The 18,632-nt window shown below is 35.5% G+C and overlaps 1 protein-coding gene across 2 annotated transcripts in view; it reads left to right on the top strand.

The window, feature by feature from the left end:
- The window catches only part of APPL1 (adaptor protein, phosphotyrosine interacting with PH domain and leucine zipper 1), a 1,282,591-nt gene extending 1,264,745 nt beyond the window's left edge, over positions 1-17,846 (top strand). For both annotated transcript variants that reach the window (XM_044078766.1, XM_044078765.1), the window contains one exon: positions 13,437-17,846. In XM_044078766.1, the coding sequence (XP_043934701.1) occupies positions 13,437-13,583 (147 nt within the window). In that variant the 3' untranslated portion in view covers positions 13,584-17,846. The remainder of the gene's footprint in view (positions 1-13,436) is intronic.
- The last annotated feature ends 786 nt before the right edge of the window (positions 17,847-18,632 follow it).

Raw genomic sequence — 18,632 nt, 5'->3', positions numbered from 1 at the left:
TTTATGGTCTGATCTTACCAGTGAGGGATACACTTCTGGTCTGGAGCATAGAGTCCCCATGTTGGTGATGATCAGGTCCAGTATGTTTCCCCTCTTGTGGGAGTGGTAACAAGTTGTTCCATAGCATTTGAGTTTATAAATTCTAGGAACCTTTGGGCTAGGGTGTTGGAGCTAGAGTAATGCTCCCAGTCTATGTTTGGGTAGTTGAAGTCGCCCAATATAATGGTGTTTGGAGAGACCTTCATATTTTCCAGTGTTCTCAGGAAGGCCGAGTGGGGTTCCTGGGTTTGGGAGGGTGGTCTGTAGCAGGCTATAAACTGGAAGGCAGTTTTACCCACTGTTAGTTGCACATGGATAGTCTCTGATGCTTCGTGCTTTGCCACCAACCTGGAGGTGTGGGTATCTTTGATGAATATCGACACTCCCCCTCCTTTTGTGGTTCGGTCCAAGTTTTGGGGCCGAAAAGCATGGTATGAGGTATAACCTGGTAGTGCTGGGGTGGTCCCGGGAGCCCTGAACCAGGTTTCTGTTACTGCACAGATATCGATGTTCTCTATGCTAAGGAGAGTTTCGAAAGGGTGCATCTTGAGGTTTAGACTTCTGGCGTTGAGTAGCATTACTCTTAGTTTCTTATCCCTTGTGATACCTATGGAGGTGGGTTTGTCTTTTGAGCCTTGCCTAAAAAAGGCACTATGGGGGTAGCAAGAGCCTTTGCCAATATCCGAAAGCCCAGGGGTGACAGGTGCAAGCCGTCCCTAGCGAAGCATCGTGGCTTGTCGAGCATATCATCCCAAGCTGACAGGCATTGGATCCCCTTTGAATGACACCAGTACTTAAGCCAATTGTTGAAATTGATCATCTTGTCTTCATATTGTGGCATCATTCTTGGTGAGGATAAGATGCTACTCAAGGTCAGGGTCATACCGGCCTGGGCTACATGCTCAGAGAGCTGCTTTATGTCTCTTTTCATGTAGTCCAGGGAGGTACGTCTCAGGTCGTTCACACCAGCATGGACAATGACTGAGTCATATTTGTACTTGCCTTGGAGTGACCTGAGTGCTTGTGTTATGTGGCGGATCCTAGCGCCCGACAGGCTGCTCACCGTGACCCTCTCCTTGTTCAGCCTGGTGGCGGGCGTCAGTGTGCCTGACGATAGAGTCACCTATTACAAGTGTATCAGGTGTGTTGTTTAGTCTTAAGGGCTGTGACTGTTTGGCACACTGGCTTTGTGAGATATGTGTTGCACGTGTATTGTTTTGGGGTAGCGGCTGCTTGGGTGTCTGCTCTGGAGGTCTCTGCTGCTTCGGCAGATCTTTATTTAGAGCCTCCGAGTATGTTTTTGTGTGATTATGTGTTTGGTTTGCTGTCATGGTAGGTCTATGTGAGACTGGAATTGTAGTGAGTGTGGTTTCCTTCTCCTCCTGACTGGTTATGCCAGTACTGAGTTGAGAGAGCTTAGCCTCCAGTTTAGCTATATGGTTGCATCTCTCACATGTGTTGGAATTTGTTGGGATTATGTGTTTGGTTTGCTGTCATGGTAGGTCTATGTGAGACTGGAATTGTAGTGAGTGTGGTTTCCTTCTCCTCCTGACTGGTTATGCCAGTACTGAGTTGAGAGAGCTTAGCCTCCAGTTTAGCTATATGGTTGCATCTCTCACATGTGTTGGAATTTGTTGGGAGGAGGAGAGGGTTGTCTGTGTACATGAGGCAGTTGTAACATTGCCTCAAGATTCCCAGATTCACCAGCTGGACCGGAGAGGAGATTGACAATTGACCTTTGGACATGCTAGAATAATATTGGGAATTCCTTAATAATTGAAAACCAGGGCCTGTGGGGAGTGAGGGTGTAGTGCTTTTAATTTTTAGTGCTGACTTATATAATTGCTTTAGTGAGCAAGTGCCAGGTAACTTAAGTGCAATGTGTTACAGGTAACTTAAATGCAAAAACGACAAACAGTAACTTTCTTTCAAGTGAAACAAGGAAATAAGTACAGTAAGCAATGCAGATATCACTAGTGATCCACAGAAGCGCTGAGAAGCCGCGTATTAGGTGGAATTAGCGTTCCAGGGAAATAACAAGCAAACAAACAACAAGCATATAAACAAAGCTAGATTCAGCAGGCCTGGATCTAGTCTATGCTACAGCAAACAAGGTGTACCAATTTCAGTAAGATACAGTTCAAATATTCAGGCACTATAAACCTTTAACCAGAAATTCCCAGCTCAGAAGGGCAGAGTCCAGCCTCTTCTCCCACAAGAGTGCAGACCACAAACCTTCTTACTGTAAAATAACTGACCTGAAGCCCAAGTGCTTAAACCAGAACTAATACACTTTAAGAATAACAGACACTGGGCTCTCAATCAGCAGTTCCCAACTTAGAAGGATGAAAGCTACCTGTCCTGCCACCACAGTGCATGCCACAAACCTTCCTAATGTAAAACAACTGGTCTGAAGCCCAAGTGCTTAATCCAAAAGACTTAGAATGATAGCTACACTTTAATCAAGTTATTAACAAGCAGTAATAAATACAATTGAATACTTTAGAGAATGCCTCGATTAGTGCTCAAGTTACACAAACAAAGCTAGATCCAGCAGGCCCGAATCCAGTCTATGCCACACAGCAAACAAGGTGCACCAACTTCAGTAAGAAGCAGTTCAGATATGCATGCACTATAAGCCTTCAACCAGAAATTCCCAGCTCAGAAGGGCAGAGTCCAGCCTCTCCTCCCACAAGAGTGCAGACCACGAACCCTCTTAATGTAAAATAACTGGCCTGAAAGCCCAAGTGCTTAAACCAGAATTAATACACTTTTAGAATAACAGACACTGAGCCCTCAATCAGCAGTTCCCAACCTAGAAGGATGTAAGCTACCTGTTCTGCCACTACAGTGCAGACCACAAACCCTCTCAGTGCAAAACAACTGGTCCGAAGCCCAAGTGTTTAAACCAAAAGGCTTAGAATGAGTTACACCAAGCAGTAATAAATATAATTGAGTACTTTTAATATGATGCTTGAGTGCTGAAACTAGAAAACTGGCTAGTTATAAGAAAAAAAAAAACTAAGCTAGAAGGCTTCCCTCCAACACAGAAGGGCTTGGGGGCTCAGAAGCCTACAAATAGTCTATAAGGAAAGGCAGGAAACAAGCTTAATTTTATTTTATTTTTTCTGTTTCCCAGATGCTCTCTTTGTACACAGTAGGAGTGCCTGAAATCAGAATATGATCTCACTGCACTCAGTTGAGTGAGCAAATGAGATGGGCCCAGAAGGAGTATTCAAACAAAAATTTACAAGAGGAGCGGGCAGTTGCAAGGCCACTAAGATTAACACCAAAACAAAAACAGGGAGGGTGGGTGGGACTAACTGAAGAGCAGAGTGAAAACTTCCAGTTCAGTTAATATTCCTTCCACACAGTTAAAATCAATTTAAATACTGCATTTTTTTGAAAAAAAGAGCAGATAAAGGTACTTAAATTCTCTTATACGTCCAGTTGAATATTGCAAGTTCTTAGCCGGCCAAAGCTGAGGTTTTTAAGCAGAAAATATTTCACACTGTACCACTTAAATAGGCAAGGACAGGAAATCAAAGAATGTGACTGATGCTTAAGAACACAAGATACAAGCCACAGATGTTGCTTGTTATTAGTAAAGACCAAGATTTAAATGTCATGATTAGCATTAATCACATTGTCAAGTGAAGATATTTTAAACATAAAATTTAGTTTTAAACAACTGGTTCCTGTACAAAGAGCTGTTTATACACTGGTCAGTTGTTTTGCAATTGGAATGCTGTTTTTTTATTATTTGGCATGATGGTTTTGTGTAGTTTTCAACAGTCTGAATAAGTATGATGTATGAAGGCTGTCAGTCTTGAAAATTAAGTTGTCAGCAAGGTGAGATTCAAAGATGGCCGCCGACTAGACTGCTCCCTATTCATTGAGCTCCTCACTGCTATGTAATTACCGGCTACTTTTAACTACTTTTAAGCAAAATTTCTCCACAGTTTTTTTTACAGAAATTATCTCTGATGCAAGTCCTTCACTTTGGGTTTGTTTATTTTTGGAAAAAGGTAAATGTTTGGATTATTTTACCTCAGAATACTTTTGGCTTCAACAGTCTTTGGACAAGTGCACTCCAGATGCTTATCTCTGTGTCAGTTTCTCTGTTTTCACACCTCTAACCTGGGCATGGCTGGCAACTCAGATTCCATGGATGCACAGACAACTAAGGCCAAATTCTCTTCTATGCTTTCTCCAGAGAAGGACACTAGCTCCAAGAGACTTAAAACCTCTAAATTATCTACTGAAATCATAAAAGTAAGTGCAAAAGAAAAAAATGATTCTAATTTTCATTTAGAAGACTTAAAAATGGCATTACAACCCATTCAGAGTGCTATACAGAATTTTTCTGACCAATTTACTGATTTTGGTAAAACTTTAAAACAGATTAATGAAAGAATGGACATTCTTGAAAATAAGTATTTAGCCATGGAAATAAGAGCAGAATCTATTGAATGAAAATGACTTAAAATCTAAAGATAATCTTATTGCTGATTTACAAGCTAAAGTTCTGGATTTGGAGGCAAGGAGCCAGAGAAATAACATAATAATTAGAGGATTGCTGGAATCTTATGAAAATCAAAACTTAATTTCAGTGACTAAACAAATATTTGAGGCTTTACTTAATTGTGAAACAAATACAAAAACTTTAACTGTAGAAAGAGCACACAGAGCCCTGCGTGTTAGACAAGACTCTACCTCGGATTATATACACAAGGTTATTAAACTTTCAAGACACCCAGCGTATCTTAGAAGCAGCCAAAAGTAAAAAATATCTCATCTGGAATAAACATAAATTGACTTTTTCACAGGATTTACCAGCTCAAATAAAATTAAACAGACAAAAACTGTCTCCATTCTGTGCGGACCTGATTAAAAGGGGAATAAAATTTAGGATGCGTTATCCTATTACTCTTTCTTTCAACTATAATGACAGGACTTATGTGTTCACAGACCCACAAGAAGGAAAAGACATATTCTTAAAAGTATTCAAGGCTCTTCCTGCTAATGACACACAAAAATAAAACTCATAATTATTGTAAGTGCATTTGATGTTTTAAGTTTGTGAGCTAACCTTTAATACTATGTCTTTTTTTTTTTCTTTTTTCATAATATTGATTATATGACATAGCTTTGACAGGTGAAAAAATAACTCAGCTTTTTTGTATATGAAACGTGTTTTAATGTTTCTTGGAGTTGTCGCAAACTCACATATTAATATTCCAGTATGTTACGCCTTTACAATATACCAACATCAACTTGGCATTGTTTACATGAAAAAGTAATGTTTCTTTGTCTAAGAATACATCAGCAGAATGGAGGGAATAATATCTGGTCTCTCGTGCTACATAGAGTCACTAATCTTCACTGAATGCCTTGGTTTTGTCTTTGGAATTATTCACAAGCCTTTTACCTTGGTGTATACTCTCTGGATGTCACTAGCGACGCTAGGGCAATGCAATTATTTTTATCTGATCAGAATTGTGTTGCTCGTGCTGCATACTCTGTGGTCTGATGACAAGTCTTCGGAAAGAAAGCTGAAAAGGATGTAAACATTTGTTCGCGATTGTCTGCTTGCACAGCATATGGTTTCTTGTTCCACTGATATCCCGCATTTGAAGAACTGCTGATTTCATCCTTGGAAACTGTGTTTTGACTTCAGCAGCACTGTTTCTCGCAAGTAAGTGGCTTTCTTTCTTGTAGGTTGTGACAGTGCACTTTACGTGATTCAGGAAGTCTTTTTCTCGTACTGGACTGGTACTACGTGCATGCGGAAGCATTTAAGCCTTTATAACTAACTTTTAAGCTAAAACACTATGTAATATAGATTGAAAACTTGTTTTTAGCTATAACTTTTACATGTAGTTGGCACATAACAAATCTAATATTCAGGAGATAATTTATTTTACACATCTATTATCTACTAAGTGCTGACAACTTTAAATGCCATCTACAAAAACACTTATTGTGCTTAATATGCTACACTTGGTATATTGGGCCAATTGCGAAAAATGTGGAATATTTTATTTTTATAATTTAGGTATATATTTTCTGTTAAAAATATATTTTCACTTGTATACTTTTAATGACAATACTGGAAGTGTTAGGGTGTAATATTACCCTATAGGGTTAGTTGAAGCCCTTGGTAATTATCACAGTATACATGAATGCATTTTCTCATATTATACTTACATTTATGATAAATATTAAAATATCATCCTACATATTATATTTATGTTATGTTAAAGAATATGAGACTCAGGTGATTTCATCGATATTGATTGACCTTTTACTAGACTTACTGATGTTCTCATTACTAACTGGATTTTCATATACCTGTGTCATACAATTTGTTTTTAAAGATAGTAAAGATGATTAATCAGAGATACTCTGTTTAAAGGATTTAGTAATACAAAGCAATATAGTGTATATTTGAATGTGAAGATTTTAAATTCTTAATTACATTAATCCTTTTTGATTATAGACATATTCGTATATTGCTACACATACATGTATGATCTTTACATGTATAAATATATTAATGTTGCACCAATTAAATTTTTATCTTACTAACATTTTGCATCATAGATATATACTGTAGTACAAGATTAACTACATATATACTCTGGTCACAATTATATTTAAATTTACAGGAGTTTTTGAGTACATTTTGAATGGGGAATGTATATGTCGGGCATCTTGTTTTTGGATAGCTGTGTAAATATGTTTAGTTTTGTTAACCTGGTTATAGTCCTTTTTAGGACTTTACTTAAATTTTATTCACATATGTATGTGATTTTGGTAACCAAGTTTTTAAATTGTATATGTAGTTATTTTCATCTTCCCTTGGTAGATAGGTTTAGGTGGGTAGGCACTGGGGTAGGGAAGAGCAAAACTTATGAGGTTAGAGTTAACTTTGCATTGAAACATACACCTATATGTATTATTTGTTATAATGAGACTAAGTTTGGTTTAATTTCCACATTTATACTTTATTTAATCACAAACAATCTATATTTTAACATCTTCTTTAACAGACCTTTAATAAGTATATGACTAATTTATTAATAATTGATTCCTGGAACGTAAGGGGGGTCCAAAATAAAGATAAGAAATCCTTATTATATCATTTAATGTATAAATCACAAGCCAATATATGTTTTTTGCAAGAAACACATATTCCTAGGGACGACTGGAACAAAGTAAGAAATAAAAAATGGATTAAGAAAATAATAGCTTCAGGGGACACTTCTAACTCTAGGGGGGTGGCTATTATAGTTAAGCAAAAACTCCAAGGAACTATTATGGAAGAAAAATCTGACGATAAAGGTAGATGGTGCTATTTTACAGCTTTCATACATAATTTGGACAAACCACTACTGATACTAAATCTTTATGGCCCTTGTAGTGATCAACATACCTTTATATTTCAGATTTACAACATACTTTCATCATACAAAGATCACTTTGTTATTTTGGGAGGGGATTGGAATGCTGTAATTAACCCGGTCATAGATCGTACAAATTATTCCTCTTCATATAATCAGCAAGCATCCTTTGCTTTGGAGGACTTAATATTAGAGTATAATCTTATAGACCCTCTACAACTCACTAAATACTCAAATAAAATTGATACTTATACCTATTATTCTAAATGCTATCATTCATGGTTTAGATTGGATTTTTTTCTTATTTCAAATTCCCTTTCACAGTTATTAATGGATTTCACTACTGAACCTAGATTTCTATCTGATCACTCTAGAATCTTAGTAAAATTAAATCTAAAATTTAACCTGAGTCATAAACTCAAAAGGAATAACTGGACATTAAACAATAACTTGCTCTCTAACGAAGAAATTAGTAAAATGTGTATAGAAATAATTCAGGAAATGGAAAATGAGTTAGATTCAACAGATATTCCCTATGATGTGCAGTGGGAGGCATGCAAAGCTAGGTTAAGGGGAATGTTTATTGGTAAGGCTGCATATCTTAAAAAACAACTTAATAGTAAAGAAAGATGTTTAAAACTGAATAGTCAATCTCTTGAAAATCAATATTGGCTAAATCCGGACCCCTCATATGAAAAGCAGATTATAGACTTACAAAAGGAACTTATTTTACTACATCAAAACAATCTTTCAGTATTGGAGCAAAGATTATTAGCCACTTACTCAGAATGGGCCCAAATTCCTTCCAAAACCTTGGCAAGAATAATTAAGAACAATTTTGAGAGATCTAAAATATCGCCCATACAATATAAAGATCAAATATATAGTACGGACAAGGAAGTTTTGCATCTCTTCTCATCACTTTATACAGAGTTATATTCTAAATCTTCTAATTCTATAAATAATAGTCATATAAATAGTTTTTTAAGTTCCATAATATTTCCCACGTTAAATGAAAAACAGCAAAATACTCTTTCATCTCCTCTTACTCTTTTAGAAATTACAGAGTCAATTGATAGGCTAAAGATTGGCAAATCCCCGGGCCCTGATGGTTTTACACCTAACTTTTTTAAATCCTTTAAAATAGTAATTGCTCCCTTTCTCCTTAAGGTATATAACTATATAATTATAAATGACATATCTGATCTCCACTGGAACACTTCAAAAACTTTACTAATTCTGAAAAATAGTAAAGATAAGACTGACCCCCGCAACTATAGACCAATCTCATTAATCAATGTCGATATTAAGATTCTGTCTTCGATTCTTGCTAAGAGATTGGAAAATGTCCTTTCATCAATAATTTCGCCAGATCAGACAGGTTTTATGTCCCATAGACACATTTGGGAAAACACCTTGACCTTGGAATCTGTTATACATCTTACAAAACATGATAATAACCCATTGTATGCACTGATCTTGGATGCATCAAATGCATTTGATAGAGTGTGTTGGAATTTTCTCTTTCAGACTATGTCATGTTTTAATTTCCCCATTACATTTATAAATTTTATCAAAACTCTGTACAAAAAATCCTTTACTAGACTATATATTAACGGAATCACTTCAAGTCCTATAAAGCTGACTAATGGTACGAGACAGGGTTGTCCTTTATCTCCTTTTCTTTTTAACATATATTTGGAACCTTTACTTTTGTACATATCTCAAAATACATTTCACAAAATTCCTAGGATTCTTAACAATAATTTATTTTTCTCTGCCTTTGCGGATGACTTAGTAATATTCTTTCAAACTCCTCTCTCAGATTTTAAAAAGATTATGAATTATATTGAGAAATTTTCTCTTGCATCGGACTATCACATTAATCCTTAAAAGACTCATATTTTTCCTTTGAATTATTTAGCTCATAAATCTTACTTATTCCCTGATTCTCATTTCCATATTACATACGGGGTTAAATATATGGGTATTCATATGAGGCATAATAGCCTATCTTCTTTTCAAAATAACTTATATAAATTATGGTCATCAATAATGCTAGATATGCGTAGATGGGAACTTTTGAATCTTTCACTTCTATCAAAAGCTGCCATAATCAAAATGAATATCCTTCCTAAATTTTTGTACCAATTTAGTTCTTCAGATCAAATAATCCCGAAATCTTTTTTTGACAAAGTTAATAAAGAATTAGCTAAATTTTTGTGGTTCCCTAAGGCAGTTAGAATATCTTATTCTAAATTATCATCTTCCAAAGATAGGGGGGGTTTAGGTTTGCCAAATTTTTATCTTTATTACTTAATTGTTTTGGCAAATAAACTTTTGTCCATTTCTAAAATGAATAACATTCACAATAATAATACATCTAATTGGGTTAGGATTTGGAATCAATATATTATATCCAAGAACATAAACCCTGATGCCCTTCCTTTCATATCTACTGATATCTTGAACACCCTCAAAGTCTCGATTTTCCTAAAACATAAGATCAATGCATTCCAGGAATTATTAAAACTAATCAAAATGGATAAGATTTCATATATACTTCAACCAATTCACCTGATCCCAAATTTTAAGCTGGATAATACATCATTTAACCTTTCAAATTATCCCCTTATAAAAAATATTAAGGTTTGGACATTTCTGAAATATAAAGACGTGTCCCTGGCTGAACTACGTAAGATTCTGAATGTCAACTGTACTTATACTACAATACTACGCCAAATAAGGGATGTGGTTATAAATAATCGCAATCTTATGATGCCAAGACAACAAGATCTCAATAATTTGGAATTGATAATTAAAACATTATTACTACCTGAGAAAATGTTGTCAAAATCTTATAATTTATTAACTAAATTAATACAAGATTCGTCATGTCTTTTCTCGAACTTTTGGGTTATTCATAACCCTCATTTAACAGACAACCAAAAACTTTTGGCCATTAGAAATACTCTGGAATACTCTCATTTCAAGAAATTGGTTTATACCCAACTGATGATTAATAACAATGCTTATTATACTCCTTCCAAACTTAACAAATTTGACGTGAACAAGTCTCCATCATGCCCTTGTTGCTCTTTTCCCAAAGCCGACCTTTTACACATTTTTTGGTATTGCCACTTTTCACATAAACTTTGGACTTCCTTGAAAGTAAGGTTACAGAAATTGGGGTACCATAAATCTACTTTATCATGGGAAATTGCAATCTTACACATTCCCATGATTCATCTCTCTAAATTGGATACTCATGTGCTGGTATTCATTTGTTCTCTTATTAAACTGTACATTACCAAAAACTGACTTGATCGCACTAAATTAAATTGGAATGCTTTTAGAACAATGGCATATTTGTATATTTATGCACACAAAACTATTTGGAAGAGTCCTAAGAAAAGGGTTTTAAATAATAAAGTTTTAGAGAAGGTCCTCTTCATTATTAATAGTGATTAATAGTTATATTCATTGTCACAATACATTATGTGGATTTATTTACTCTCATACTTCACTTTCTCATATTGGCTATAGTCTCATTTCATATTTTGATTCTTGGTTATCAATTGTATATATTGTATATATTGTTAGATATTGTTTTGCTTTCACCTTCATGAGTTGAAATACATTATTACAAGGTGTATAAATTCAATCAACTCATATATGATAAGATTTATAATGTTTTGATGTTTTGTTTTGTTATGTCATACTTTATAAATCAATAAAAAGATTTTTTGAGAAAAAAGTTGTCAGCAAGGTAGTTTTACTGAATAACTAACCACTTTTTTGTGTGTATGATTTGATAAGTGTGAAACTGTTTTCTTGTTTTTCTTTAAAAAAAATCCAGTGTTTTTTGAAGGCAGGTGACATCAATTAAAGTATGATGGGTAAATGATAAAAGAAAGCTGTTTAAACTTTGTTTGTCATTATGAAGGTAGTTTCAGTATTAACGTCAGACTTCTGAAATATTCCTTACTAGCCTTTATTCTCATTTGTTCATGTTGTACTGATTACCTTTCATCTATATCTTCTTCCAGTTTCCATTTTTTTTTATCACATTTTTCTCCATGGGTAGTATTTTATTGTTTATGTTTTCTGCTCTAATTTTTGCTGTGTTAAACCGTTTAGTATGGTGAGGATGTATAAGTGTGATGTTAAGATTCCTTACCCATCCTTGAAAGGCAAAAGCATTAGTAATGTGCAGGGTTAGATCTACCTGCATTGCTGGAGATCCATTTTGTCAACAGCATTGTGTCTTGGATTGCTGTCTGCTAGTGAAAGGATTCTATAATATTTAATGAAAAAATCCAAAGCGTGACAGAAAAACACAAAAATCCAGGCAGAGTGGCAAACCCAACTAGTCCAAGTGCACTGACCTGGTAGCCAAAAAATGAAAGTAGAGCGAAGGTAATCCAAGTTAAGATCTTTCATTTTTTGGCTACCAGGTCACTGCACTTGGACTAGTTGGGTTTGCCACTCTGCCTGGACTTTTGTGTTATTCTATAATATTTGCATAAATCTTTTTTTTAATACAACAGTTTATGAGATGGAGTCATGAGTATTTTGATATTAGAGACCAAATATTCTGTTTTACAAAAATTGTTAAACCTATGTTTAGTTTAATAAATAAATTGCCTTAACTTCAGTTTTCAAAATTTTGCCCTTGACAGACATTTATTCTCCCACTTGATTTATGTAGTTTATTATAGCAGGGGAGCTGGAACCTATCTCAGCACTCAGTAAGTTCAGTGCTGAGAAACAAATGCTGGACATATATACAGAGGTACTCACTCACTTGCACATGGCACACACATGTGGACAGTTTGACTGCCAGTTTACCTATAACAGGCCTTTGTGATGAGTGAAGAAACTAGAACACCCAGTGAAAACCAACTGAAACACAAGGAAGTCATATGGAACCCACACAGGAAGAATCTCAGAAAGAAGTCCAATTTTTAACTGCTAAGCTTTTGTGTACCCCCACCTTGATGCATGCAGTTGCCATTTTTTCAGACCTTCTTTTGAACAGCTTAGATTTTACTTTTAAATTGTAAGACAAGATCTTCTTTTTCAGCCTTTAGCATAGTTTGCTTTCTTAATGCAGACCATTTCATATGCACAATACAAAAATAATTAGTACTTGGTTCAGGAGGCAGAATCATTAAAATAATATTTGGAGCATAACTATTGTAAATTTTCAGATTTATGAATTCAGTTTCAGTACTTTGATAGTTTTTAACATTCTGACACAAAATGTGTGTGAATGCAACTCACAAATAGAGTAGGTGTCATATTTTAGGTTTATGGGTGGCGCAGTGGTGCAGCGGTAGCATTGTCTCCTCACAGCAAGAGGTTCTGTGGTTCTATTCTTGGCTGGGGTGCCTTCTGTGTGGAGTCTGCATGTCCTCCTTGCGTTCCCATGGGGTTTCCTCCAGGTGCTCAGATTTCCACCCATGTTAAAAAGACATGCGTCTGGAGCGCTTCTCCCCGGCCTCCACTGAAAATTGGCTTTGTTCCAAGTTGGACTTTCCCCGTTAACAAATTTTAAATAAATCAATAAAATAAATAAATAAATAAATAATTTAGTGTCAAACCAACGTGATTTTTCAAGTTTTGGAACCAAGTAACTTGTTACATTAAGGCAACAAAACATGTTATTGACAAATGCATTTCATCATTTTAAGCTATGATATAAACAGGTGAATTCAGTTGCTGATGGTGGTCATAACTTATATTTATTTAGCTACAGGATTGCTCTTTTAATTGAAATTCTGGCTGTAGGTATTAGTTTGAATAGTGTTTAATTGCATGCTATAGCTTGGTTTTTCTCTGTAGTTCAGGATTCTGAGAATTGTGAGCAAGTGTAAGTAAATCTGAGTATGTTGAGATCATCCCTGTAATAAATGGAAGTATTGTGGACAGTATCTGTCTTTTTAACTTCATTTTAGGGCACATAAATTAGTGTTCCTTTTTTTTCAGGACTTAGAAGAACAAAGCCGTTTGATAGCTGCTTCTAGTAGGCCAAACCCAAGTTCTGGAGATGGACAGTTTCTTGTGCTTACCAGTAGTGAAACAGAAGATGGAGTAGGTGTTGATGGAAAAAAGAAGATCGATTCAGAGGCCTGATATCAATTGCCTTCTAAGTTATCAAGCATAATGCTCTTTAATATGAAGTAACACAAGAAAAGATGGACTTTAATCCACAAAACCAAACAGTCGTACTGACATTAAAAAGTATGCTGAACTGCATATTTACTGTCATCAGCCTTCAAAGGAAACGTGGAGAACATAAGCATAAACCCGTCTGGTAACTGGGTTTGAATACCTCTTTCATTTATCTCCAGATTGCAGAGATACATGATTTATTGGGTCTGTTTGTGGTAAAGAGACCCTTCCTTATACCTTTACATTAATGTTATTTTTTGTGAAAAGAGTGAACTTTAGCCCTTTACTTTTAGACTAAGATCAGGCAGAGTGAGAGAGCTGAAGAATACTTTCAAAACATTTGAAATTCTTGTAAGTTGAAAATGATAAAGCTGCATGGTTCTGGCATTGTGCATTGAAGTATTTTCAATGTAAAAAGATTGAAGTTTCATTTTCGTATGATTCATGAAGTTTATTTCAGATCTCTGGGCATGGCTATTAAAGGAGCTTGTTAATGTAAAAACATACAGCTGCTGTTGCAGAAGTTCCCAGTTAACATAGTTACTAATGCTTACATATCTGTGTTACTTAATTTGCGATGTCTGCTCCAATCTTTGTTTTGCAGACATTTATGCAGCCTTTGCAGTTTCCCCTACACATGGACTGTGCTGACATTTCCCAACAAATGTCAGAGGTGTCAGTGTGTAACTAAAACTATAAACTGTTAGTCTTGTGGTATAAGCAGGGTGTCTGTGTAAAGCTGATGTAATGAGCAGCATGCATTTTATGTATTAAATTAAAAAAATATTTAGAAGTGTTTGTTACTTGGTAAATATGAATGGTTACTCCTAAAACTGTTGCTCCAGGTGGTGTCTATGAATGCAATTGCTAAATTAAGGACATGTTACGGAATCCTGAATGACATTCAGAGTATCATGGATGTTTAAGTGTAAGGGGAAGATGGGACGATTCTTGACTATTCTTTTAGGCACATGCCTCTGTAAAGTGCAGAAACGGGATTTCTACTTGCAGTGCCAGGAGGGCCTTATTGACCAATGACCTTGAATCTAGGCAGGCTATAGAATGGTGAAAGTTTGGCACATTATTTATTCTGCCCAGTATCTTAAATGAGAGTGGAGGACACATAGATTGTATTTGGGATCTTCTGTCAGATTTTAGAAATTTACTGATGATAACTGCGATCTGATTCTTCTAAAAGGCATATCAGATGCCTTTGCTAATATCATAGCATCACTACATATTGCTGTTTCAGATGAAACATGGGAAAAGAATGGCTCCCTACTGAAATGTCAGCACTCAAAATGCCAAGTTCCGAAAAGCCAAAAAACCCCTGAAAACTCAGAGAAGAGTGAATCTCGAAAATGACTCTTCTCCTTTAAACTTCTTTTTCCATGGGAGGCAAGCACCTCTTCACCCTCATACCCCCTGAGTTTATGTATACCAACTCCGAGATTGCCAAACCTCAGTGAAAAAGGAATATTCTGAGAAATGGCATCTCAGACTTAGTATATGCAAGTCCTGTCTTGCTGCCCTTCACTCTCTGCATTTCAGGACTCACTGTAGTGGGTCCCAACATTTCAAACGGTTACTGAAAAAATCCTTGTGGCTGAGTTGTCTCCCTTCTCAGAATCAGAGGTCTGATAATTTGGGCCTGTAACCATTATTACTGTGTCAGTTTTTGGCTTCATCCTAATTGGTAATCCTGTTGCCAATACTGTAGCTATTATATGGGTTTCAAGACAACTTTCAGTGTATAATGATAGATGAGCAGCTTTTCTTACATGGTCCTACTCTGTGAGTTAGTTTACATTTTTCTTCAGTTGGAATAATAGGGCCAGACAAAAGGTAATCCCTTTGGGACCAGTTTTGTGGCTGCCAGAGATCATAATTATTCAGTATGACTGTATTTCTTAAGGCACTGAGTCTTTTATTTCTCCCATTAAAGAAGACTGTATCAGTGAACCACTCTAGGTATCTGAATATCTGTAACTTGTGTTTTGTTTTCTGCATTTGTTTCTAAACTGCTTATTTTGTAATGTTATAAAACCCCCAGACATGCTTATTTCCTTGTGCTGAAGAAGACAACAGTACTTTTTGGCAAGGCTGTGAAATGAAGCATTTTGAAGTATTTTTTTATCCTGAAAGATTGATTATTGTATAAGCACATACCAGTTTCTCCTTTAATTATGAATAAAATGTTACTTAAAATATTTTCATTTAAAGGCAACCATATAGTCATATTCCACTGTCGATCAAGCATCCTTTCTAGCTTCTTTTATTTTTATGTAATTCACTAATTTGTTTAATATTGGCCATTTTTGGATTAATAATTGTGTACATCTGGCCATTCATGAAGATTGTGTGTAACAGATTGCACTTTAAACATGGGTTATAGAAGAACCTCTTTGATTTTTATTAGATGAATGGTCATTGAAAAAGTCCCAGGGTGACAATTTGGGATGTAATCAAACACTAACCAGAAATGAAAGTAAAAAACAACATGTATGTTGTAACTGTTAAAAAAAGTGAAATACTGTGTAGTGGCAGGGCCACTTTTTTTGTTGGCTAGTTTGTGCCATATTGTCGTACCATCTTTAATGTACTCTTTTGCACTCTAGTTAATTTGCATGAAAACAAAGCCGTCTTTGCCACGTGAATGTACAAGTGTGTATGTGTATACAGAGGCCTTCTTAATCTGTTAAGTGTAACATTTCTGATAACATCTGAATTATCAGGACAGTCAAAGTTACATGCTGAAAGAGAGCAAAAGTAATAATATAGTAACTACAGTTTGACTTGGACCATTATCCAGACATTATGCTGTTTGCATTTGAGAATGCATACAAATGTGTATCTGCTACAGAGACTATAAATAACTAGATTTTTATCAGATTTTTATGAATGTTATTTCAAATCATCCTTTAAACTAATCAGGATTGTTACCAGTTGATCCATTGTTAAAGTTAACATTTTTTTAAAAAAATAGTTCAACTTTTAGCATTTTGTGGAAGACAATACAGAGCTCTTAAAGTGAGGATAGCTTTTCCTTGCTACCATCATTTTAGTTGAGGTTGCAATTCATAGCATGTAATGGGTCATTTTGTTTTATAGGTGGTAATTATTTAAAGTGATTTGCTAATGTTTTTAAACATACCTTAACATTATAGCATGCAGTGTATAAACTGATGAACAGCACTTTCCCCAATCAGGAAACATTTTGATCATACCATTCCTATACAGAATTAAAATTTGTAGTTTCCTTTCTCTGACGTCACTGAGGAAAAACAAGAAAGTTTGACCACAGTGATGTAGGCATAGGCAAAGCATCTGTTGCGTTCATAGAATTTAGTGGGCATATCACAGTGCATTTGTGAAGGTGCCCCCATTGAAGTCTATATAAGTAGCTGAAGACACCTTCTGGTAACGTCACAACTGGAAAAGCTACATCTTTTTGAGCTGTGGTTCAATAAAAGTTTATGAAGCATTTTATTAAAAAAATGGCTCAAAGAGTAAGGAAGGACAAGCTGGAAAGTGCATCACAGTACTTGACTCATCGAGTGGCGCAATGTATATAGAAACATCGGCAAATCTCTTTAACTCCATTTTTCAACAACCACTGTGGTCAGGTTTAGTGAGCCCTGTGAGTTTTATAGAATGCTGATAAGGGTGTTCTTTCAATATGGTTTGTATAGAAAAATGAATGGGATCCAGTTAACAATGCTATGTAACACTAATTCGAAAAGGTGTCTGTCACTTTTTTGTATTTCCAGATGAACGTAATTAATTTCTAATAATTTTGGAATTTTATGGTGTTAGTTAATCTTGTTTAACTTTAAAATGTTAAATTGTTTTGATTTTAAAAAATCTTGCGTCAAACCCTGACTCTCTGAAAATTTTGATTGGTATTAGCTGTAAACACATTTCCTGTAATTGTGAAGAAAGTTCTGAAAAATACAATTACTAATGTTCTGGAAAGCAGGACAACAGAGGTGTTTTAATATTGTAAGAACTGCCAAGTGCCAGCAGTTCAGTACAAGGGCCTTTTTTCCCAAGGAAATGCGTGCACTGTAAATACTGGCAACTGCACTTTGTAGAAAAATTAATATCCATTAATTTGATTTGCTGGTGTCTTGACAACAGTGTTGAAAGTGGTGTTATTAATGATTTGTTAAAAAAACTAAATAATGGGATGGATGGGTGAAATAAAACATTTGTTTAGATTTATGCACAGCAGTTAAAGTGTTTTGAAATGGTGTCATTTCTGTTTGTTTACTCTTTTGCATGGTTTCTTTTCATTTTAAGATAATTTTTTTGATGATATGCTTTTCTTGCTGTGTGTTACTCAAATCAGTATGTTTCAGTTAATTCAGTGACATATATAGAGCATGTGTTAGTGCAAAACTTTTTTACTGAATGGAAAATGTAGCTGTGGCATGCTAATCCCAAATTCGTATCATTGCTGTCATCGCCGTAGTTCTTTGAGGGACCGAGAATGTAATGGAAATCACAGTTAGTTAATGTTGCTTGCCTGTGAGTTGTTTTAGTGGATTAACAAAGTTGAAACTGCATAGCTGCCATCTGTGATCTCTTACTAGTGAATTTCATTTGAGCATGCATGTGATGTCCAGAAAACCTGCATGCCAAAATGTATTGCCTTGTTGATTCTTTGTTACAGAGAGAGAAAATCCTGGCACAACGTACGGTGTCACTTAGCAATCCACGCTTTAGAAGAGCCAACTGGGGAAGTTTGGAGATAGTGGCCAGTCCTGACTCGCCTTTCTTGGAGGAGGGAGGCAGCTCAGTTTTCTGGGTGCCTGATATCTAGAGAAGACTCAGCAGATAAACTGAGGTCTGAAGACTAAGACCCTGTTGTCAGAAAAATGCAGAAATGTGCCTGGGTCATGGGCTCAGCATCACAGCAGTCCTGTTTGTTCAGGACTTCAAACCTTGATTCTGCATAAATCTAAACATTTTTTATTCAATCTGACCATCCTTCTGAAAGTCTTGATT

The sequence above is a fragment of the Protopterus annectens genome, chromosome 7.part1 (genome assembly GCF_019279795.1).
Source record: "Protopterus annectens isolate FY-2018-M chromosome 7.part1, PAN1.0, whole genome shotgun sequence".
Lineage (NCBI taxonomy): Eukaryota > Metazoa > Chordata > Ceratodontiformes > Protopteridae > Protopterus > Protopterus annectens.
This window is presented reverse-complemented; position numbering and strand designations above follow the sequence as displayed.